The sequence below is a fragment of the Schistocerca gregaria genome, chromosome 7 (assembly GCF_023897955.1).
Source record: "Schistocerca gregaria isolate iqSchGreg1 chromosome 7, iqSchGreg1.2, whole genome shotgun sequence".
NCBI classification, from domain to species: Eukaryota; Metazoa; Arthropoda; class Insecta; order Orthoptera; family Acrididae; genus Schistocerca; species Schistocerca gregaria.
In genome coordinates, this window is record NC_064926.1 from 119,309,664 (window position 1) to 119,334,372 (window position 24,709).

Genomic DNA, 24,709 nt, shown 5'->3' on the forward strand with positions numbered 1-24,709 from the left:
ATTAATTTTCACTTCTGAATTTTATAAATCAAACATTTATTTGTTCATTGTAATTAATGAAACTACTACAACAAGCTAAATAAAAAAGTAATTAATTATTTAAGCAAAAGAGGGTGTAACATATGTCATGCTAGATAGATCATACATTTTAAGTGAAAGAGATGACAGTAAGTAAAATAAAGCAGTGTCTGTCATTTACATTATATTAAGGCAACAGCATTCATTTTCTTTGGTATTGTGCAACACACACTATGCACAAACCATCATCACATTTGCAGCTCATTGTTCTTGGAGTTCCTTTGTAGTTTTCTGCAGTGCAGTGTTGTCTTTTTTTCTCTGGCATCATATCTACCATATGACCTCTTTAATCATTTCTGATGTCAAGCAGCACTCTGCCTTGACTTGGGTTACCTGCAGGGTGATCAGGACCTGTAGGGATTGCTGCATTGGAAGTCAGGTAACATTTCACAGCATAACACTGAAATTACAGTTGTGGCATATTCATAGCTGCCTTTTTGTAGATAAGCCACACATTATGTACAGACGTATCCAGTAGCCACATAAAAATTGGCTACCACTATTTCTCTCCTCTGATGTTCACTCAATATAATGCTATATTTTTGTGCATTTGGTCAGTTCCCCCCATATTTTTGTTGTATTCTCCAATAACATATGCTTGCAGTACAATTACTTTTTTCTTCTCGTCTGGAATATCAGCTGAGAGCTCACCGGATTGCTCGCACAGCTGGTTGAAACAATTGTTACAGCAGAAATATCTAGCCATCTTTTAATCATCATTCCACTTTCTGTGCAGTTCTTGTAATCATAATCTCATGTCTTATTCCTTTTGGACATTGTCTTAGAGGGTATAAGTTGACATTCTTTAGGCAGAAGATTCTCACAAATAGTGCCAGTTGCACCATAATCTTGTTCTTTTAGGTGAATCAACTATGTTGGCTATGTAAACAGATTGTCAAAATAAAACCTGTAGGGCAGATTTTTTACTTTTATCAGCACGTAAATCAATCATTTGAACCAGAGGCACAACACATTTTCCAAATGCCTTCTCAGACACTTCGTTCCATTGTGGATCAGTTCCTTGGTGTATTTAAAAATCTGATAGATAACCCATGTTTGTGTTTAGGGACCGTGCTTTGTACCCAAATCTAATGGGTTTACCTTTGAGAAATTGAGAGACTTGAGTTTCTCCTGACGTATACAACTTTCAAGTAACTTCCAGGAATTTCTGTGTCACCTGGCTGAATTCCTGGAACTTTGAGAAATTGTTTTCATCCATACCTGCCAAAATACTGTATCATGATCTCATTGTAATACAAATCTTGCTCAGGCTGAAAGTGGAGAGAAAACACTTTTCTTAACATATCTGTTAATGGACAAAGTTTTCACATTTTATCATTTACATTAATTTTTGTGTAAGGATATGAGTAAATGAATCTCATAATTGTTTCAAATCTGTATCTTCTCATCTTGTGCACCATTTCATTTCTCATGTCCAACCCTGAATCCCAGTAACATCTGCTAGGTAGAGGGCTATAGCCCAAGAGAATTAGAATTCCTAGAAAACATTTTATCTCCTATTGTGTTATTGTGGTAACTGGATAGTTCTTGAACAAAGCATATTTTGTAGATTCGGTACTGAGAAATTTAATTATTTCATCGTTCCAAAACAGTTCAAAGTAAAGCACTGAACTGGAGACAAGCTTCTGTATTTACTGTAATCATTCTCAGGAAATAAAGAATTATCACTTTGCAGATCCTCCAATCTCTTAAGTTTTTGAGATCTGTAGCTTTTCTATTTCATATGAAATGACATTTCCTGGTTTATCATGAGAGCAGTCAGTCCCAGGTTCACCATCTAGAGCAGTCAGTCTCAGGTTCATCACCTAACCTGTTTTTGTAGGTCAGTACCCCTCCTGGACCAGCATGAAGTTGCCTTGGTCCAAGATTTTCTATTTTTCCATCCCCATCTTCTTCACCAGAATATTCATCTGATTCTACATTAGCTTCATATAACCATTGCATCTTTCTCCTCCTCAAGAATAGCCAGTATTTTATGCACAAACAGGCTTCTGAGAAAGAATGAAACATTATATTGACTGTTCTGCCTAGAGAAAAATATGTGCAACACACAATTAAAAACTGGATTTGGAACCATAATAATTGCATTTTGTGGCTAACCTTAATACAAATTTCAACACCTTTAACATTATAATTAAGCAAAGCTTTTAAAAATGGTGTAGTATATTGCTTCAGAAAATAGTACAACAATACATATCTCAAATGCATGCATTGTTGCCAAAAAGAGAAAACAGCAGTAGAATGTTGGGTGACATATGCAAATGTAGTTCTCATGCAGCATTCTTGTATAAAACGTTCTTAATAGTCTTGCCATGTCAAATCAGAATAAAAAGCATACTTTCAACGACAATCATAATCTTCATCAGGATGTCTAAGGAGGTTATAAACAAAAATTCAGTTGCTTATTACAATTTGACACTGCTTGAAAATCAGTTCTATGCTGAACAGATAGAGCTGCCATTAACCCAAAGATCGATCCGAACACCACAGTGCTCTGCTAGACACAATCCTGTCAGAGGTTACATTCCTCTGATCTACACAGCCTGTTATAGAGGGACTTACTGTTTAACCTAGACTCTGAACCATAGTGCATCTCACCATTTTTCATCTAGGCAGGAGTTGCTAGAGGTGAAAGTAGTGATAAGTGACACAAAAATATTCCAGGACTGACTATCCTTCCCGAAACCTTTGTATCCATAGTCTGTCAGTTCACCAGTGAGCCAACAACCCACTGTGGATGATATTGGGGTGAAAATTATTGTGTGGAAAGTGTCACTTTACCATTTTTATTATGAATCTAACAAAGTACTGCAACCTCAAACCAGCCACACTTCTCCAACCTATGACCCTCATCGGACCTTACCTTTAGGGCAGTTATCAGTATGCTGTGCTCCAACATGTGAATTCTGCCATGATAGAAGTGAACTATATTTCAGAAGCTCAGTGTCCTCAAAATAAGGATGCACATTTGAAATTAGATAAAACAAGATCAAAGCTGGTGCTTCAATGTGTGTGTGCCGCTGCTCGAGATATAAAGGCCACACAAGAAACCTCACTAACATAAGTTCCTGTTTTATAAATGCCTCTACACATCTATCTGCACATGGTTCTGTGTTTGGAGTGAACATATTAAATTAATAGAAGTGGATGGTATAAAGTTTATTGTGTGTGGTACATGTTCTCTGTGCGCCAGTGTTTGGATGTCTGCATTCATTTTTCACAAAGCAGCCTGAAGATGGCATGAATGAAATGTTTAAACTAGTTGCTTGAATAATAAAATTTTAAGGAATAATTACCACTGCTGGCATCCTTTTTCTGTGAATTATTGATCAGGCACAGTTCTGCATATACATCTGTATTCCGAATCTACAAAAACAGCTAATTATGTTGAGGAGTGCTTTTAAAACACTTTACCACATGGGACTTCTCCCACCTCACCAGGATAGTTACGAAACCTGCAAATACATAATACTCCACCACTGCCGGTCCCAAGTCCGGGACCTCATTTCGCAAGTGATGAGGAAGGAGGAGGGGGAGGAGTAACACCTCGTTAAAAAATCTGGGTCTATCAGGCTCCGGATGGTAGAACCCTGTAAGGGCCCCTGCCTAGGGTTACTAGATGAAAACCTGGTCAACGGTCTGAAAGGCGGAAGAGGAAGTTCAGATTTCCAACGGTGGAGAGAGCGGAAGAACTACCTCCAGGACTCACAATCTTGGTTGTATATTTTGTGGTGTTTAGGCCACACCCAAAATAACTTTCATCAATCATGGAAGTGTGTGATGTAAACTATTTTACCCAAGTTGAACGTTCAACCGTACGCCAGTACGTCGGCAGACATTCGAATTCTGAGGAGTCTGCAACATTGCACAAAGACAAGTCGGAGTGTCTTGGAATCTCATCTAAATTTCAACATAGGCAATCAACGTACCTAGCAACTTTCAATGCAAACTCATTGTTGAAAACCGGGAAACTAAAACATCTAACAGATACGCTAAAGAACCACAACATACTCATAACAGCCATTCAAGAAACACGATACATGGATACAGATACCTTTGATTCCGGAGGTTTTAGAATATACAAAGGTAAAGTGGTAGAGTAATGAAAAATGTACCACATCTTGGGACAGCCTTTATAATCATCAAACAAATCCTTAACTCAATAGTTGGCTTTGATTCCCAATCAGAAAGAATCTCAAGTCTTACATTCACAAGCACAGACAAAATCTACACAATTATCAATGCACATACCCCTATAAATGAGGATAACAGGAAAAACAAGGAAAAAGTGGAGGCCTTTTGGAATCATCTAGATGACATTATTCAGAAAATTCCAGATAAAAACATCATTCTTCTTGGAGAGTTTAATAAACAGATTGGTAAAGAAAAAAGATGTAAGAAAATAGTTGGAAACTATCCTGCACACAAGAGAACAAACAGAAATGGTGTGAGACTAATAGAACTTTGCCAAGCACACAATTTAATTCTTAAATCCACAGCTTTCAAGAAACTACCACGAAGACAAGACATGGGTATCCCCAAATCCTAGTTTTGGGGATTTCAACTTGATCATGTGGCAATCAAGAAGATTTCTAGCAAAGAAATCATGAATGTTAGGGTACTCGGGTGCAAACTTGGATTCTACCTTTCTAAAATTAAGTTCAAAGTCATCCCAAACAGGAAACACAGCATGAAACAAATTAAGGGTCGGAAGTATAGCACAGAAAAGATATTAAAATCAGATGAATTCACAAAAGCAACAGAAACCATTCAGACACAACACTGGGGATATTAAGGAAAACCTCATTACTACAGCCAAACGGATGGCACCTAACAAAAAAAGTAAAAAGCATGCCTGGTGGTCGCTGGAATGTGATGCCCTCATTGAAACGAGAAAACAGGCATGGCAAAATTGGCAATCACAGTAAACAGAAGAAAGTAGACTGAATTTCATTACAGCTAGAAAACTGGTAGATAAAAATATAAAACGGATTAAGAAGACACATGAAAACAAAACTCTCCTCCAAATTGATGAAGAATTTGCTAAAAACACAAGAAGCTTTTACAGAACTTTCAAACAAAGGTTATCAAGATACAAAGCACCCACCCTCCAATTTAGAGATGTAAATGGGACCATTCCTCACAAAAACACGGAAAACTGCAAAATACTAGCAGGCTACTTTGAGAAACTCTTGAATTGTGAACCCATTCTTGAAAAATTTGAATCCATCCCACACAACCGTGAGAAGCCGGATTCAGAACCACCAACAACTGAAGAACTACAGAATGTCATTTCAGAACTTAAAAACAACAAGGCGTCCGGAGAAAATCAAATAGAGGCTGAACTATGGAAAAAGGCTGACAAAAATGGTTACATCCCTAAAGTGGGTTTTTGATCAAATCTGGAAAGAAGAGAGCCCCGCAGAATACCTATCCACAAGAAAGGTTTGAAGACAGACCCCAACAATTACAGAGGAACGTACAAGATTCTTTTTAAATTCCTTTTGAACAGGGCAGAGCCGCAATTGGATCCGCAAATCGGGCAATACCAGGGAGGTTTTAGAAAGGGTAGATCATGTTCGGAACAAATTTTAAACCTCAAAAACTTTATGGCATACCAAAAATCAAGGGCAAAGACGTATGTAATCTCCTTCGTTGATTTCAAAAAAGCATATGATTAGATTGATAGAGAATCTCTATCAGTCCTGGAAGAAATGGGTTTGGATAAGAAAACAACTAATATTATAAAAGCGACCCTTACAAATACATTTTCGAAAGTTGAATTTATGTGCGAACTATCGGAACCCTTTGAAATAAAAACGGGAGTGCCACAGGGCGATGGGCTCTTACCATTGCTGTTCAATTGTGCGCTTGAGAAAGTAGTCAGAGAATGGAACACAAATATTAAGAGTGGTATAAGACTGGGTTGCAAAAAGAAGAACCTTAAAGTAAATTGCATTGCTTTTGCAGATGATATGGCCCGGTTTGCTGAAACAATAGAAGCAGCACGGGAGCAAATCCTTGAACTAAAGAAACAAGCAGCTAAAATTGGTCTTCACATCTCCTTTGAAAAAACTAAGATATTGACAAACATCAAGCACTCATGTAAATACCTCAAAGTTCAAGAACAGAAGATTGAAATAGTAAAAGAATTCAAATATCTTGGAGAATGGATTAGTTGGAATGCTGGGGAAAGCAAAGCAATGGAATCCAGAAAAAATAAACTTGAATTGGCCTTCCAAATAACAAAAAATACATACAACAAAAAAATCCCTTTCATGGGGGTCCAAAATTACACATTACAAGACAGTGATTAAGCCAGAAGCACTGTATGCAGCAGAAACACTTAACATGAATTTCAAAGGCCAAATGGAGAAACTTGAGCTAAAGGAAAGAAAGTTTTTAAGAAAAATCATTGGGCTAAAATTTCAATACAGTAAGATTATATAAAAAAAAAATGAAACTCTCTACAAGAAAATTGAAAAACTTTCAGATTCTATGCGAAAAAGGAGAATTAATTTTTATGGTCATCTTCTCAGAATGAATTCAAACAGGTTAACTAAACAAATCTTTGACTTCTTCCGTAACCAAAAAACGAAGCCCAACTGGTTTAAAGAAACTGAGAAAGACTTAGTGGAATTAAAGATTTCAGAAAATTCACTTATTGATCGAACTGCTAAATTAATTACTAAAGATGAAAACATAAGGTTCCAAGACAAATCCACACAAAAGTACAAACCCTTCATCTCGGAAGAAGAGGGGAGAAGATCAGAAAGAATGAAGAAATACTGGGCCCTAAGAAAAGAACAACACACAAAGAAATGATTGATCCAGCATACCCCAAAGAGGGTGAAACGAAAGAAGACGACATAATTTGGTATTCCCCAAGTCAGTAAATCCCACAGACTGGGCAACAATGGTATCACAACATGTAGGTAATTAACAGCTTGCCAGTTTACCACACTCACGTACCTTCACACCTGGGATAAACGCATCACACATGCCATAAGCTTAGTTTATTAACAATTGCTTCTAAGAATTGACAGTTTGTGACCAGCAGAAAGATACACTGAAGAGCCAAAGAAACTGGTATACCTGCCTAATATTGTGCAGGGCCCCCACGAGCATGCAGAAGTGCCGCAGCATGACATGGCATGGATTTGACTAATGTGTGAAGTAGTGCTGGAGGGAACTGACACCACGAATCCTGCAGGGCTGTCCATAAATCCGTAAGACTGAGGGTCTGGAGATCTCTTTTGAACAGCACGTTGCAAGAAATCCCAGATATGCTCAATAATATTCATGTCTGGGGAGTTTGGTGGCCAGCGGAACTGTTTAAACTCTGAAGAGTGTTCTTGGAGCCACTTTGTAACAATTCTGGACATGTAGGGTGTCGCATTGTTCTGCTGGAATTGCCCAAGTCTTTCGGAATGCACAATGGACATGAATCAATACCGGTGATCAGACAGGATGGTTATGTATTTATCACCTGTTAGTCATATCTACATGTATCAGGTGTCTAATTGCACATATCCCACATCATTACAGGGGCTCCACCAGCTTGAACAGTCCCCTGCTGACATGCAGGGCCCATGGATTCATGAGGTTGTATCCATACCTGCACATCCATCTGCTAGATACAATTTGAAAGAGACTTGTCTGGGCAATGTGTTTCCATCAACAGTCCAATGTCCATTTTGACAGGTCCATGCAAGATGTAAAGATTTGTGTTGTGCAGTCATCAAGGGTACACAAGTGAGCCTTCAGGTCCAAAAGCCCATATCGATGTTGTTTCGTTGAATTGTTTGTATGCTGACACTTGGTGATGGCACAGCATTGAAATCTGCAGCAATTTGTGGAATGTTGCACTTCTGTCACGTTGAACGATTCTCTTCAGTTGTCACTGGTCTCGTTCTTGCAGTATATTTTTGCGGCCGAAGGTATGTTGGAGATTTGATGTTTTTACCAAATTCCTGATATTCACAGTACACTCATGGAATCGTCATACAGGAAAATCCACACTTCGTCACATTTTCAGAGATGCTGTGTCTCATTCCTCGTGCACCAATTATACCACCACGCTCAGACTCACTAAGTAAATCTTGATAAGCTGCTGTTGTAGCAGCAGTAACCGATCTAACAACTGCGACAGACTCTTGTCTTATATAGGCATTGCCGACTACAGTGCCATATTCTCCCTTTTTAAATATAACTGTATTTGAATATGCATGCCTATACCAGTCTCTTCGGCACTTCAGCGTACCTCAAACACAGTCATAAAGTTCACTGTTTGTGTGACTTTACTTGGACAATGTTACTAGCACTGTGTGTACTTTAGGACGCTTGCTGTGCAATCCCAGTGGAACCACAAACTCATCCCATCCAAACCCTGAGCCACCTGTGCTCTAACAATGGTGCTTCATGCCACTTCTCACACTTCTTATTGGCAGCAATGTCAAACACTATTGTTTCCCGAATATTAACTCTGCTTTTCATTATATCATTGTCTGCTGTTTTCTGGCCTGGAGACAAACTGTGAATCTTGCATTAATAAATACTGATGACCTTGTCAACAGGAACTGAAGTGAAAAGGTGTCCGTCCGTCCCCATATACTATGTCTTAAGTTTTACCTTCAGTTCTTTCTCAGTATCACTGCGTGTACTCCTTCCCTTTAGAGACCCCACTGGCTCCACTCCATGTTGACTGGTGATATTGGGGCCCACTAACTGCAGCTGCCGCCCACACATGCCATATGGCCCACTCATATCCTCACATACCTGAATAATTTGATAGGCTTGCTGGATTAAAACACAAATATCCCCACTACATACACTCTGATCTTTATGCTGTTGTCACCATTCTTAGTGAAAAAAATATTGCTTCAATGAAGATGTTTACCAGCTAATTACTTTCCATAATGAGTATGTTTAATTGGTTGAATTTTTGACTGGAGTGTAAACTGCGTTATGGTAGTACAATGCCATATCTCACCTAGCCTCCACTGTTTTTAAACTTCAATGACTTAAAGAAGAACATCAACCAAATTTCTAATCATTGATGGTATTAGCTGGGAATCTTTTTTCCACTCTTCCTATCACTAACATTGTAATTAATTAACTTTTCTGCAGAGATTAGCTTTTTCACCAATTTTACTAATTAAGTTTCCATTCTGTCATTAAGAATGCCAATTAGCCAATCAACCTTTATTGTCTATTACAAATATATAACTCTCATTTAATACACATCTAAATCTTTCCCAGATATATGGCCTTGTGATATTGTTGTTTCACTTTGACATGTATATGCTTTGTTTAGCCATAACACTTTTCGTTCATTATTTAATCCGTTTATCTCTATTCACTTTCTCATACGAATCATCACTTTACACTGTGGACAGGATTGGACAGGGAGTTTAGTTCTCCACCTTGAGGTCTACCATACTCAGGGGTGATATAAGAAGGCAATGGTGATCAGTGCTTTGCTGTGATGCCATCTACACCTTCAGACTTTCTGCCGCTGTACACACTGATCCATACTTTTTGCCTCTTTTTTCCCCAACTGTGGGCATCAGTGTGTCTGATTAAATTGTCAGACCACACTTATTGTCTTAACCTTTCACCTGGATCCGTAACTGCCTTGACCTAGATACTTTGTCGAAAATTATCTGTTTACTTAATTCTTACTGTTCTCTTTTTGTTATCATCATTCATACTGTTCTCACTAAGGGATTCTCATACTTTGTTGGGAACACTTTGTCTCCTCCATAGGTTGTTCTGCCCTTCTAACGCACCCTGCCACCCTCCCAGGCCCCCCCTGTGGGCTCACTGTTGTTTGACGGGTTTGTGCTTGGCTAACATGGGACCCCAGCCTTCACAGTATCTTTCCCCTTTCGTGCTGCATGTCTATCCTCTTGCTATTCTCCCCCCTCCCATGGGGAAAATGCCTGGGATGTTTTTGGAAATATGTTCTGCATTTTCAGTGGTCAATACCAGTACAGTCTCTCCATTGTTATTCATTTCTTTTTTCTTTTTTTGTTCCCCTTCTCCTATCCTCCTCCAGCTTTGGTGTTTGAGGTTCCTCTTCTTCTTCCTCCCTGCACGCTCTTGAAGGCCATTGCACTTTTCTTTTGGAGACTACTTCCGATTCTCAAGCACAAAAACTGCTTGTAGCTTCACTCCTCCACAGCTATCCTGTTCATGCAAGGCCCCTTGAATGGTGAATTCTTCCCATGGTGTTAATTACAATAATCTGCTTGATGGTCTGACTGAGGCAGGAAAACAAATGTGCAGCTCTGATCTGTGTGTCATTGCAGTCTGTCGGATAATGAAAATGGTAGTGCATCCTTAGTACCCATACACACTTTTTTTCCCCACTTTTGATGGAGTGGTGCTTCCGTCTGAGATGAAAGCAGGCTATGAGGTCATCACAGTCTGACTGTACATTGCGAACCCAATGCGCTGCTAGCAGTGTCATCATTTCAACCACACTCAAACGTCCTGTTGACACCCATCCAAATGTGTAACCTGTGGTAGGGACGCTCATGAGGGTGATTGTCCATGGCCTTCTCCCTGCTGTATCAATTGCAATGGTGACCATACCATCTCTTCCCGAGATTGTCCCATATATCTTGATGAGCGGGCTGTCCAGCAGATCTGGGCAAAGGAAAAACTGTCTTACCCTGTCAGTCGCAAGTTGTTGCATAGTCAGAAGCCCTGTGTTCTACCGTATGGCACTTAAAATACTGTTCTTGCTACATTTCGCTCCATGAAGGACCCGGTCACACAGAAAAGCAATCTCAGATTCAGCACCGCAGTTGTAAAATCACCCAGTTTCAGGGTAGCATCACTGTCTCCCCTCCAGCATTGCAACAAGCCACCAACTTTCGCCTCCCAGGGCGAGGTCACCTGCTAAACAACCGACAGACTGAAAAGAACAGAAGGAATACTACCGCAAAGACTTCTTACGTCCCTGCAGCCAACAGACATCTCAGCCTTTCTCTGTCAACTGAAAAGGCACCAAGAAATTGAACAAAGGCAAGCAGTCTTCGACAGTGTCACCACATATTACTTTCGCCCTGATTACTTTCGCCCAGCCGACCTTGTTGTTCGTGCACACTGGCAACCGTTTTTCTGCCTTGGACTCCACAGACTGACAGAAGGAGAATGCTGACATATCTGTAGATCTCATGGAGCAGGATCCTCCAGCCTCTGCACCCTGTAGCAGTCAGCCTTCGAAGGCGGGTATTCACCAGCAGCCGAGGTGACTCCCCTTTGTTTTTTCCTTCTACCCCTTTCCTCGTCACGAGACTCTTCCAGTGGAATGATTGCGGCCTTCGATCCAATGAAGGGGACTTAGGGCTCCTCTTGGAATCACAGTGTTTACTTCTTTTTTGCCTCCAGGAAACAAAATTGCATCCTCACAACTGCTTTGAGCTCTTGCATTTCTTCCTGGTCCACTTTGACCTTCCTCCCGAGGAAGGCATTCCGTCTCAAGTGGGAGTCATGCTGCTCACCAAGGATAACATATATAGTCAACCCGTCTTCCTGACTATCCGGCTTCAAGCTGTTGCAGTTCGTGTTTTCCTTCCTCACTCGATCTTCTCCCTTTGTACCATGTACATCCCTCCTTCATTCAGTGTTACCACTGCAGACTTCCTCAATCTTATTGGCAACTCCCTCACCCCTTGCTGCTACTTGGTGACTTTAATATGCACCATCCCCTTCGGGGCTCTTCCAGAACCTGCCCTCTTGACTGATCTGTCAGCTTAACCTCATCTGCCTTCACGCAGGAGCACCCATGTTCCTTTCAGTCTCATATTCCTATTTGCACCTCTCCTTCTGCACAGCTCAGTTTGTCCATCTCAAGTGGTCCATTCTCTAGCACATACTTCAGCGACCATTTCCTGTGTGTTATCTGTTTGCTGACTCGTACCAACCTAGGTGCGCATCCAAATCGTAGCTTTCTAAGGTCGATAGGAGGCTTTACTCCATACTGGCGACCTTAGACAAACATTTCCCCAGTTTTGATGACCAGGTAGAATAGCTTACAAATGTTATCCTTACTGACAAAGAATGTTCCATTCCTCCTATTCCTCTTTACTGTGCCATGTCCTGATGGCTTGATGGACTGAGGTGTGCCGCGACTCGGTTCACATGTAGAGACGTGCTCTCTGTGTTTTTAACAGTCAACCTATGATGCACACTGCATCATTTACTAGGTTTGAAACAGCTTCACACCCTCTTCCGTTGTGTGGAGCAACCTCCAATGGCTCTCTGGGACCAATTCCCAGCCGGGCCATAGCAAACAGTGTCGTAGCTGATCCTGTTGCAACCTCCAACACCTTGGGCTGCTTTTTTGTGGAGATTTTGAGCTCCACCCACTATCACCCTGCCTTCTTCCATCGGAAATGAGTGGAGAAGACTCGGGAGATACCTTTTATCTTCTCAGAATCGTGAGTGCTACAAAGCCGCCTTTACTATGAGGGAGCTAGATAATGCCCTCACTCTACCCTCATCCTCTGTCCTAGGGCCAGATGATGTTCACATTCAGATATTGCAGAACCTTTCTTTTGTGGGCAAGTACTTCCTCCTTCACATGTAAAGTTGCATCTGGGCAGAGGGCACGCTTCCCAGATGCTGGCTTGAAGACAGTCATAACCATGCCTAAGCCCAGTAAAGACAAACACCTTCCTTCCAGTTACATGCCCCAGTGCTCTCACTAGCTGTGTTTGCAAGGGGATGGGACATATGATTCATGCCCAGCTGGTCTCACCATTTGTCAACCAATGCACAACGTGGATTTCAAGCATGCCATTCTACAATTGACCATCTCTTCATTTTGTTCACTTTATTATGAATGGATTTCTATGGAAATACCAGATTGTGGTAGTGTTTTTCGATCTGGAGGAAGCCTATGACATCTGCTGGACGATTGGTATCCTCCGTGCTCTCTACATGTGGAGCACCCGAGGTCGCAAGCTCTGTTTCCTTCGGCAATTTTTAAGACTGAATTTTCATGGTACAAGTGGGTTCTGCCTTGTTGGACACCTTTATCAAAGAAAATGGTGTGCCTTGAGGTTCCATCCTGGGTGTCATCCTCTTTGCTATTGCCATTAACCGTATCATGGCCTGTCTCCTCTTGGGTGTCTCCAGCTCCCTTTTCGTTAACGATTTTGCAATCTATTGCAGTTCTCCTTGAGTCATGTCTTCAGCAATGTCTCAATTGTCTTTATTCCAGGAACATTGACAATGGCTTTCACATTTTCACTGACAAAACTGTATCTATGAATTTCTGGTGGAGCAATTGGTTTCTTCCACCATATTTACATCTTGGGCCTGTTGCTCTTCTGCTCACTGAAACTATAAAATTTGTGGGGCTCATGCTCAATAGGAAACTTTCTTGGTCCTCCCACGTGCCTTATCTGGCCACCCACTGTATGCTGTATGGGTCCTTAGCGGTACTTCCTGGGGAGCTGGTCGGGCCACCCTCTTCTGTTTGTACTGGTCCCTTGTCTGTCCAAAACTAGACAATGGGTACTTTGTTTATGCATCTGCACATCTGTCCCCCTTACGCTGTCTTAATACTACCCAGCATCGCGGCATCCATTTGGCCACTGACGCCTTTTACACTAGCCCAGTTGAGTCTGCATGCAGAAGCTGCTGAACCACCGTTGCTATACTGCTGTGTATTTTTCCTCAGCCGGTATGCATGCCATTAGTCTGCTATGCATGGCCACCCATCTTGTGCCGCCTCCTTTAATGACACTTTTGATCACCAGTGTGGGGTGTGTCTCTCTTCTCTGTTACCTCCTGGAATTCTAATTTGGCTCTTGCTATGGCAGCTTAATTTCAAGCTACCAGCAACTTTCCTGGTGGGTGTAAGCCCTTCACCACCTTGGCTTTGTACAGCGGCCCGTGTTCACCTTGGCCTTCATTCTCTTTCTAAGGACGCTACTCCAACCCCACTCTTATCACTGTAAGTTTCACAATCTTCGCATGGAACTCCGCGATAGTCGCTTTGTGCCCACTGATGGCTCTTGGACTGACTGTGGTGTTTGGTGTGCCTATGTCATTGGTAACAACGATTTTATAGTATTAGCTTCTGGAACACTGCTCAATATTTGCAGCAGAGCTCTTCGCCCTGTATCTGGCCACGCAGTTCATTCAGAGACACAACTGTCTGTGCCCTTCAGAGCCTCTGTATGCTGTACATTGTCCATACCTTAGTGCCGTGGGTCTAGGAAAGCTGTCTTTTGTTCACTCTAGATGGAGCCACTGTGATGTTTGTGGGTTCATGGTCACATTCACCTTACAGGAGAGGAAGCCGCTGATGCAGCTGCCAACATTGCAGTCCTCGTACCGCGGCCTGCTAGTTTTTCCATTCCCTCCGACGAGTCTCTGTGTTGCCATCTGTCAGCAGGTGGTATCACTTTGACATGACCACTGGTCCTCTCTTCGTGGGAACAAGCTTTGGGGAATTAAGCCTATCCAAGCAGCTTGGATGACCACTTCTCGGCCCTCTTGCCGTGAGATCATTTTAGCTGGGTTTCATATTGCCATTTGTTAAGTAGGGGACCTCCTCCCCCACTTTGTGCTCATTGCTCTCAACCTTTGATAGTTTGCTATTTCCTATCAGAATGCCCCTTTTTTAACCTCTTACATTCTTATTTATGTTTGCCATCTTAGTTCTCGGCCTTTTTAGCAAATGACACGTGGGCTGTGGACCACATTGTACTTTTTATCTATTGTAGCAATATGGTGAAGGGCATTTAATCTTTAGTTCAGGACTTCCATTTCTCTATGGTGTATTTTATGGACCTTTCTTCAAGTCCCTGTTTGCAGCTGTCTTTCCTTTCATTGATTGGGCTTAATGTGTAGTTGTTTTTAACTCCTGTTCTTTCATCCCGCCCACCCTTTTGTGTTCTGTCGTTCTTACATGGATGTGTATGACTAGTTGTTCTTGCACCCTAAAATAAAATAAAATATATTAAAACCCTCCAAGGTTGCCAATGGCCATCTTCCATCCTGCACCTTGCCCTCCCAGATGGCCTTTGTACAGATCTGTAGGTTCCCCTTGTCAGGCAGGAACCTATAATGAACATTTTACTGAACAGGGACTACTTCTGGCTATCTTATCTGCACACCATTCAGTCTGTGGCCCTGATTCCATTCATGACCTGTTGCTTCAACACTCCCTCCCCTCCTCTGTGCTCCCCATCCCTCCCCTCCTCTGTGCTCCCCCCTTTCCCCCCTCCTTTCCCCTTCCCCCTCATTCCAGTCAATCAACCGACCAAAAGAAATTTATTCTATCTCTGACCAGGTTATAGGCAACACATCCAGTAATGCTTATGTGAACAATTTTGGGTGCTCATTTCCATCTGGGTGATAGTAATTAAATTTCTGACAAAAACTGAAGCCGCATCTGCTGAAGTAGCAAACGAAGCCAACATATACCTGTCTTGAAAACTTAGTGTGCTTGCTTTTAATCAATTGCGCATCCATTATCAGATTATGCACAACTATATTCTTTGAAACAACTCGAGCTCTGCAACCAGCACCTGTGTTTTGTCTTTCACATGCACCCTAAATTATAATTCTGTTCCACTTACACTAGTTAACTTCATTATTAATCTCTCTCTCTCTCTCTCTCTCTCTCTCTCTCTCTCTCTCTCTCTCTCTCTCTCTCTCCCCCTCCCCCTCTCCCTCCCTCTCCCTCTCCCCCCCCCCATACCATTGCATTTGTTGAGGAATGATAACCAGTCTCATTCATTTCCAACATTTTTGGGACTGATTCTTTGTGTGGTTCATCACCATTATTGGATGCTGCAACAGTATCGGAATCTACCTTTGTAGTAATCTTTTTCAATTCTCTCTCCACCTGCTGTTCTAATTAAAATTTACATTTTGTAAACTATTCACCAATTTCATGCCTCGTCTCAATTTTGAATCTTACCATTTCCAACTACACATGAGAATTTACTGCTTGCGTGTTAGAATTTACTTTACATATTTTAGTGATGAGTTCCATCTGGAGATTACTGAATTTTGCAATTAGTGACAGCAGCAAGACATTTCGTAATCAGGCTTTACCCCTGGGGCCTACTGCTTTGCCACTTCATCTATTTCTGCTTGAGTGCCATAAACTACGACCAGCATTGAACTACTCACATTAATTTCCAGTGGTTAAATTTCACTTGTTCTAGTGCTACAGTGCTTTGAGATTCTGCCCTCGTCTCCGTGTCAGACAGTACTCATGAATACATATCTGGACCAAAACTTCTGAACTCCTCAATCCTCTATTGCACTATTAAGTGTCCATACTAATTAGGTCCTTATCTTATACATTTGTTTCTATAGCATCTTTAATTAGATATGACATTTTGCCTTAGAGTTATTATTTTGATGTGTGAAACCATTTGAGAGTCAAGGAATTTTACAAATATCTCATTCTGGTTTTATCACTGGCACACATTTTTGGGATGATGCACTTTATGTACAATCCATTTTCTTGAAATTGGTGATAGATAGCAATATCCTCCCAAGTTAAAAAATAATTCATTATGTTCACTACATTTCATACGCAGCAACATATGACTTAACATGCACCAAACACAGAAATGCAGATTCATAGCTGTTGTCATACTTTTGATACAACCACAGTAGGAGATTTCGCTCGTCACCACCCTCAAATATTTATAGTGTGCTGAGGGCAGTATGAGAGGAGAACGAGGAGCACACTGAAACACTGATAATGATCAGTGACGAGAAAGCACACATTTAGTGCTGAATACTCTACTTTGTATAAATCAGCTCAGGCAGCAGATACTGAAGTTAAACAACTATTCCAGAAGCTAAGGATAGATGGTTAATAGTTCTTGTCCCACTAGAATGTTCACTGAAGATGGGCTGTTATGGAATCGCTAGAAGCAGATAATGCGACGCAAAGTACACAAGAGAAGACTGTCTTCTCGGTAGTCGAGCTGACCTGGAACTTCATGCTCTGCTGTGACACCGGCGCGTATCACTTGTCTGGTGGTGCCACTGCTGCAGCCTTGTGGTGCAGCAATCACTGGGTTATATTCTCTCTCTGGAGTGGGTTGTCGACCTATCAATGCCTGTTGGTGCATGCTGTGCTTATGACACCACACTCTTCCACTCAAATATCCTGGCCGTGGTTGCATATGGCTGCAGTGCAAACTGAAGGCAAGGGAGGTGGTCTGAGTGGAGATGCAGCAGATGGGACGGAAATTGGGACTGCACCCAGTGACAGGCTTCCATCTGCACTTCAGCATTCACCCTGAGCCCTCACGGGAACATTTGGCAAACTGCAGGGAGGGCACATGCAGACATCTAGGGCTGGAGTCTCGAACAATGGAGGACCACGGCTGTGATTGCTGTTATAATAGCATCGGGGATGAGGTTGTGTCTACCTCCACAGGAAGCACCTCAGGCTGACATGCCATATGGTCTGCAGCAGATAGCCGTGACCCTCGCTCCTGACTGTGTGCTGAAACTGTTGAATGAAAGATAGCAGCAGAATGATTGACTGCCAGGGAGTGAAGCTGGTTCCCATTGTCTTTTGAGCAGCAACCCTGTAGGGAAAGAAACCAAGCACATGTTGTGTCAAAGGACGCATGAAGCAGTCCCCTGTTGCCATTGCTGTCAGGCTGGAAGGTCCTGAAGTGCACTGTATTCAGGATCTAAAAATGAGAATTTTTGTACTGACCAGTACTCCTCTTTGGTGCGTGCAGCAGATGAAGCAGGGTGCGATGCTGGCAGCCTTGCAGAAGTTCTGCCAAGGAAGGTCCATCTTAAGGCATCACATGGTAGTTGGACAGGAACAGTTGCAATGCCTGCTCCTTTAACTGAGTTCTACGGAATTTATTCATCTGCGCCTTGAATGTTTGCACGAAATGTTCAGCTTCACCATTTGATTTCAGGTGGAACAGTGTCATGGTCTCAGATTCAGTACTGTTGGTCGTGCAAAATTGTTCAGTTTCCTGTGAGGTGAGCTTTGGTCCATTGTCAGACACTAGCTCTTTGGCAAGTCCTTGATGCAAAAGATTGAAGTAAGTGTTTTGATAGGACTGGCCAATGCCGTAGAGTTCATTGGCACCACAAAGGGAAGATGCCATGTCTTCAGTCTGGGCATCCATCCCTGGCCAAGAATAATGGTGTCACTCAAGCTGACCTCGCAGTACCTCAGTACCCCTGCTGCAAAAACCTTACAACAGGACTTAACAACTGGCTGGTTTTGAGCATGAGTACTCGTGTCTGCTCAGGCACATGCTCGCGAGTAGGTGCAAGGTCGTGGAGTAGGGAGGGAGGGGAAATGCGCGCGCACGTTTGAATAGGGCCGCAATGCGCGTATTGAATTCGCGCCGACTGTGTAACATTTAAAGTACTACAATCAGCTCTAACAGTCACTTCACTGGTTAAGAATCATGTCAAGTCGCCGTTGTGTAACCCCAACCATGATTTCGCTGTTCAACCTCCATTGGGAGGAATTGTATCTGTTTACAGAAAAAGATGGTGTTGCAAAATGTTTAGTATGTCACAAAACGCTGAATTCTAGAAAATTTAATTTGCAGCGACATTATATATTGTACCATGCGAAAGACTACGGAAGTGGAAAATGGGATGGACCAGATCGTGCACAGGAAGTTATTAAACTTAAAAGGAAGCTATCCAAAGAAGATCTTTATGGCGAAGAAAAATCAACTGAGGGAGCTCTGAGTGAGTTGCAAAATTGCTTTGCTTTTAGCAAAATCCCTGTGCCCCTTCACTGATGGCGATTTAATAAAAGAATGTTTGGTTTTTGCAGCGGAGCATTTGTGTCCACCTCAAGTTGAACAGTTTTGGATTGTGCCATTATCTAACATGACCATTATGCGTCGCATACAGGACATGGCAGACAATGTCCAGAGCCAGCTTGCAAATATCTGTAAATATTTTATGGCGTATTCTCTAGCTCTGGACGAAAGTGTTGATATCACAGCTTGCCATATTTATTAGAGGTGTTAATAGGTCTTCAGGTGAGGGAGGAGCTCCTCAATGTAGTAGCCATGAAGAACCCTACAACCGGAGGTGATATTTTAAGTAGTGTTGAAGAAAGTGTCGAAAATATAGGATTGTTGTGGAATTCTTTAGTTTCAGTGTCTACAGATGGTGCACCAGCGATGACAGGGAAAAAAATCAGGTTTTGTTGCACTGTTGAAGGAGAAAATGCAAAAACCGACCATGCCGAAAGAAATAAGGGGCGTTCACTGTGTAATCCACCAGGAAAACTTATGTGCAAAGAGTATCACTCTAAAAAATGTGATGAGTGTTGTTGTTTGTACAACCAATTATATAAGGAAGCAACACAGGCAATTTAAAAGCTTTCTTGAGGATGTAGAAAGCCAGTATGGTAGCCTGCCTTATTACAGTGGCGTCCACTGGCTTAGTCGTGGCGAATTATTAAATCGATTTTTTTGCCTATTAGATGAGACAAATATGTTCATGGAAATAAATAACATGTGTGTTCCTAAATTGAAAGAGCCTTCGTGGAAATGTGATCTCGCGTTCTTAGCAGATGTAACTAGCTATCTGAATGCTTTGAACATTGCACTACAAGGTAAAGATCTGCTAATTACTCATTTTATAGATCGAATACGAGCTTTTAAAATGAAATTGACGCTTTGGGTAAGTCAGCTGGAAACAGGAAATCTAGCTCATTTTCCTAAATTATCATCCATGCAAGATGTTCACAAAGACTGTAAACGTTATTCACATAGTTCAGTTGCCCTTAAGGAAGAATTTGCTCAACGCTTTCAAGATCTGACAGCACTAGACAGTGATTTTGATCTGTTCTCCTCTCCATATTCAGGGAATATTGAAGAGATTCGTCCTGAGCTGCAACTAGAAATTATTGAACTGCAGTGTGACAGAGCACAGAGACAAATTTCAGAACAAGAAAAACATTTTGGGATTCTACAGACACTTCCCTCAGGATAGATTTCCTCCTTTGCATAAACTGGCGGCTACAAAAATATCAATGTTCGGTTCCACGTATGTTTGTGAACAACTGTTCTCTGCAATGAAATGTAATGCATTGTCTGATCGAAATTTAAACTGCACGCTGCGCCTACAGTGCACAAGAACAATTACTCCGAACATAGATGCAATTGTAAAGGGCAAAAAGTACAAGATAACCGAGAATCCCACACTTCAGTGACACCTTTTATTGTGTAACAGTTCACAAATTAATACGAATGTAGAGGCATACACTAAGCTAATAAAATTATGTGGCACGTGTACATTCTCCTTTATTTGTTTCATTTGTCACAGTAATAATTAGTGAGTGATATCCCTGCAGGTGGCCGCGGATTTACATTGACTGGCGGCAGCTGTTGTGTGCCCCACGTGACTCTCCCTCACTCTCCGCTCTGGTACGGTAGTGGGGGTAGCGTGCTTGCGCTGCTCCATGCTCGCGCTGCTCCATGCTCGTGCCTTGCTGCTCACAGCTTGCTCCGCGAGCACGTATGTTGTGAAGCCCTGCCTTACAACATCCTGCTGAGAGGTGCATGGGATGCTAACCTGGGCCTGGTCATTCGCTGTTGGGAACAGTAAAATATCACGCAGTGCTGACAAGGATTGGCGGTGAACGAAGTACAAACATACGTACGGCAGAACTGTGTCTTTCACTTTCCTTGGCCATCCCGTGTGCATGTAATTCAGCACAGTGCCTAAATCTGCAATTATAGCTGTCTCCTGTGCTGTGCGATGAAAGACCATCGAGAAATTGTAATCTGCAGAAGCATCCAGTGTGTCTATTCGACAACACGATGCGTCAGAGGAGTAAACTGACCATCCTTGACCACCTGTAACTTTGAAAACATATCAGCGTTGAAGTGTTGAGCCATAGGGTGATATAAGATTTCATAGTTGTAGTTCGTCGGCAGGAAAGCCCATTGTGGCAATTTTTGTGCCGTATTTGGCAGGACAGCATTGATTGGGTGGAAGAGTGCGTGGGTTATGATCCATGACCAAGTAGGACTGACTTCCATAGAGGTAATGATGAAACTTGGCGGCACTATAAATGATCACCAATGCTTTTTATCAATCTGACTGTAATTTTCCTGAATCTGTCAGAAGTTTGAGGCAACTGCTATTAGACGATCTGTTGATTGAACATGTTGCGACAGAATGGTGCATAGGCCAATAGAAGCAGCATCAACTGCTAACACCATTGGTTTGGCTGGATCAAAACATATGAAGCATGTAGTACTAAGTAGTGCCCATTTCAATCAATTAAAGGTCAGCTGAAATTCCCTGGTCCATGCAAACGGAACATCCTTACACAGTAACATGTGAAGCATGTGAAGCAGAACCGCAGTCTGAGAGGTGTGAGGGATGAACTTGAAGTAGTAGTTCAGTTTGCCTAACACTGGATTGCAATTCCTTTAGAATTTTAGGAGCCAGCAAATCTTTGATGGCTCACAAGTTACTCTGTGGGGTGAATACCCTGCATTTAATGACATGTTCCAGATATTCTATTTCCATCTGGAAAAAAATGGCACTTGTCTTGAGGCAGCCGTGCCACTTGTAGATTCTGCTGTTGTTGTTCTGTTAGCTCCATCACAGCTTGCAACAACTGCTGCATTTGCTCACTCTGTAACTGAATAATGGGCATTAGAGAATCAATCGTCTTGTGATGCAGAAGCCATCCCTGTAAGGAATTTCGATTAGATGCCACACACAAAATAACACACTCGTCTCGGCAATAGTGTCTGTCCTGAATCAAAAGTCCACACACTGATGTACCATGTATATGGAAAGAAATAACAAGAAATAAATAAGAAGCAACAAGGGTAAGTAGGTAAAATCAAAAATTAATTCTGTAACTTGCACAGATCCTTTTTCTGCGTAGCGCCAGCTGTTGTATCACACGTTTGATGCAACCTCAAAAGGCGATTTTACGTGTTGTAGCCCTCAACTGTTTACAGTGCTCTGAGGGAAACACTGTGAGAGGAGGAGGAGGAGGAGGAGAACATTGAGACACTGATAATGATTAGTGACAAGAGCACACACATTTATTGATGAATACTCAGCTTTGTACAACCCAGCTCAGACCGCAGATTCTGAAGTTAAAACTGCTGTTCCAGAAGTTAAGTGTTTGTCCCACTGGAATGTTCACTGAAGGCAGGCTGGTGTGGACTTGATAGAAGCAGATGACGCAGTGCGAAGTACGCACGTAGAACATGGTCTTCCCGGTAGTCGAGCTAACTTGGAATGACCCACTCTGCTGTGGCACCACCACTTGTCACTTCTCTGGTGGTGCTACTGCTGTGGCTTCGTGGTGCAGCAATCGCTGGGCTACATTCCATCTCTGGAGTGGGTTGTCGACCTGTTGACACCTGTGGTGCTGCCTGGTGGTGCATTCTATGCTTAAACACAACAATAGAGACAACCTTTACTTTTCACTGCAAGAATTTCTTGCAATAATTTACCTAATGTCGAAAGATTACAATAACGATGTCCATTAATGAAATGATAGGCAGTTCATCATGAAGTGGAGAATGAAATAATAAGATATGCAACAATCACACTTTTTTTACCAGATAGTTTCTTTAAAATCGTTTTAGAATGATTGCTGTTCGGCTGTCTTGCATACTTTGCCACTCACTGAGTCAAGTTAAGCAGCTAACTTGCACTGAATCATACACCATTTGAGAGGTTCACCATGTGAGGTAGTCATCACTTCCACCTGCTAGCTGGCATCACACGTCATCTAGCAGACTTATGGTGAAGTGAGATAAGCCATTGTCTTTTCCCTGCTTCTTTGATTGGCTTTACAATAATGCTTGTATCACCTCCAAAAAGGAATAAAATGATGTGTCATTAACATTAACTACAATAATGTCAAAAATAAAGGTTGTGAGGTGGGTCCTGCGTGGACAGTGTAGTCAGTAGAGCACTTGCCTGCGAAAGACCAAGATCACGGGTTCGAATGGTGGTCTGGCACATAGTTTTAATCTGTCAGGAAGTTTTAAATTGGAACACACTCCACTGCTGAGTAAAAATTCATCCTGGTTTTGGAGAATATTTTAAACAAGATTAATAACAGATATATTTCCAGAATCTGAGATGCAGTCTATTCTATGGCACAGTGTGAAATCATTACCAAAGTCGATTGGCATAGGGATACACAGTGCCATAGAATAGACTTCATCTCAGATTCTGGAAATATATCTGTTATTAATCTTGTTTAAAATATTCTTAAATTAAAGTCTTATGTTGTATCAGTCACTGACAGTGCAACAATTTGATTCACACATCAATAGAATAGTTTTGTAATATATGGTACAGTTCTGTAGAAGCCAGTCAGTTATCTTAGTAAATGAATACTGGCAGTTAATTGCTAATTATATTCATGGTTCCTCAAACATTTCTTTCTTGTATAAAACTAAACCGACTCTTTTCCCATAACTTTCTGAAAAGGGGGAAAAAATATGTCATTCTCTTACTCACTGCATTCGTCTTACACATGGTAAACTTGTTACCAACTTCTTTGACCATCTTTACTACTTGAATAATTTTAGACAAATAAACCCAAGTGAAATAATTTCTCTCTGTTTCTCACCATTTCATTTTGTCAGAAATGATACTTTCTTGCTCCGTTAATAATTATTTTGTCACGTCTCATATAACAAATGTGCTAAGGTAAGAAAAAAGTGTTATTTGATTTTTGAATTGTACTCTAAATTATAATAATATTCTGTGGTTTAGGTTAGAAGAACTAGAAAAGACAGAAGGTCAGCTAGGAGATGCAGAAGAGGAAGAAGAACAGAAGGAATCTGAGGAAAAGGATGCAGATGATGCGGAAGACAAAGATGAAGAGGAGATTGAAGACCCCGATGAGGAAATGGACGATGGAACAGATTATGCAAATAATTATTTTGACAATGGGGAGGGCTATCTAGATGATGACGATGACAATTTGGAGGATGGGCCTGTATATTGATGTGTAAATGAATGTAAATAGTGTGATAGGTTTTTATCATGTAAATATGTAACATACAACATAATTGTAATGGCTTTCATTGCCACTTGTTGACAAATTGTGTGATGGCTTCTGTCTTGGGGTTCTTTGGCCAATGTTTGATTAATTATTTTTGTAATGTTTGGAGGGTGAAGCTATGAGACTGCCAGCCACTCATGCTGGCGAAAAATCATAAAAATCTTCAAACGGACGTCGCCCAAAGGACCTGATTCAGAAGCCACAGGCAATTTGCCATTCCCCACAGATTAAAGAATCAATATAAAAAATTGATTGTTTGTGTGTATATTTATAAATATTTTGTGTCTAAGATGTTCATATTGTGTGGCATTGTAAAATTAATAGTTGTATGGCAACTCTTCCTTTCTCAAAAAGGAAGCACCTTGTAGCCTACCTGATTTACCTGCACAGATGCCTTCAGTAGCTGGCACCTTCTTCAAAAAATGGCTGGAATGTTGGTGGTGATAGGAGGCTATTGTCAGTAATGTAGTCCACACCAAAACTTATAAGTTCAAACACTTCAGTATCACTTTGATGTTGTCTGATCTGCGGTTCATGGCCAGTTACCGA

General features: G+C 41.5%; 1 protein-coding gene across 1 annotated transcript in view; it reads left to right on the forward strand.

Moving 5' to 3' along the window:
• Positions 1-24,429, forward strand: part of LOC126282211 (DNA-directed RNA polymerase III subunit RPC7-like) — a 63,213-nt gene extending 38,784 nt beyond the window's left edge. The window contains exon 4 of the mRNA XM_049981760.1: positions 23,869-24,429. Within this exon, the coding sequence (XP_049837717.1) occupies positions 23,869-24,103 (235 nt within the window). The 3' untranslated portion in view covers positions 24,104-24,429. The remainder of the gene's footprint in view (positions 1-23,868) is intronic.
• The last annotated feature ends 280 nt before the right edge of the window (positions 24,430-24,709 follow it).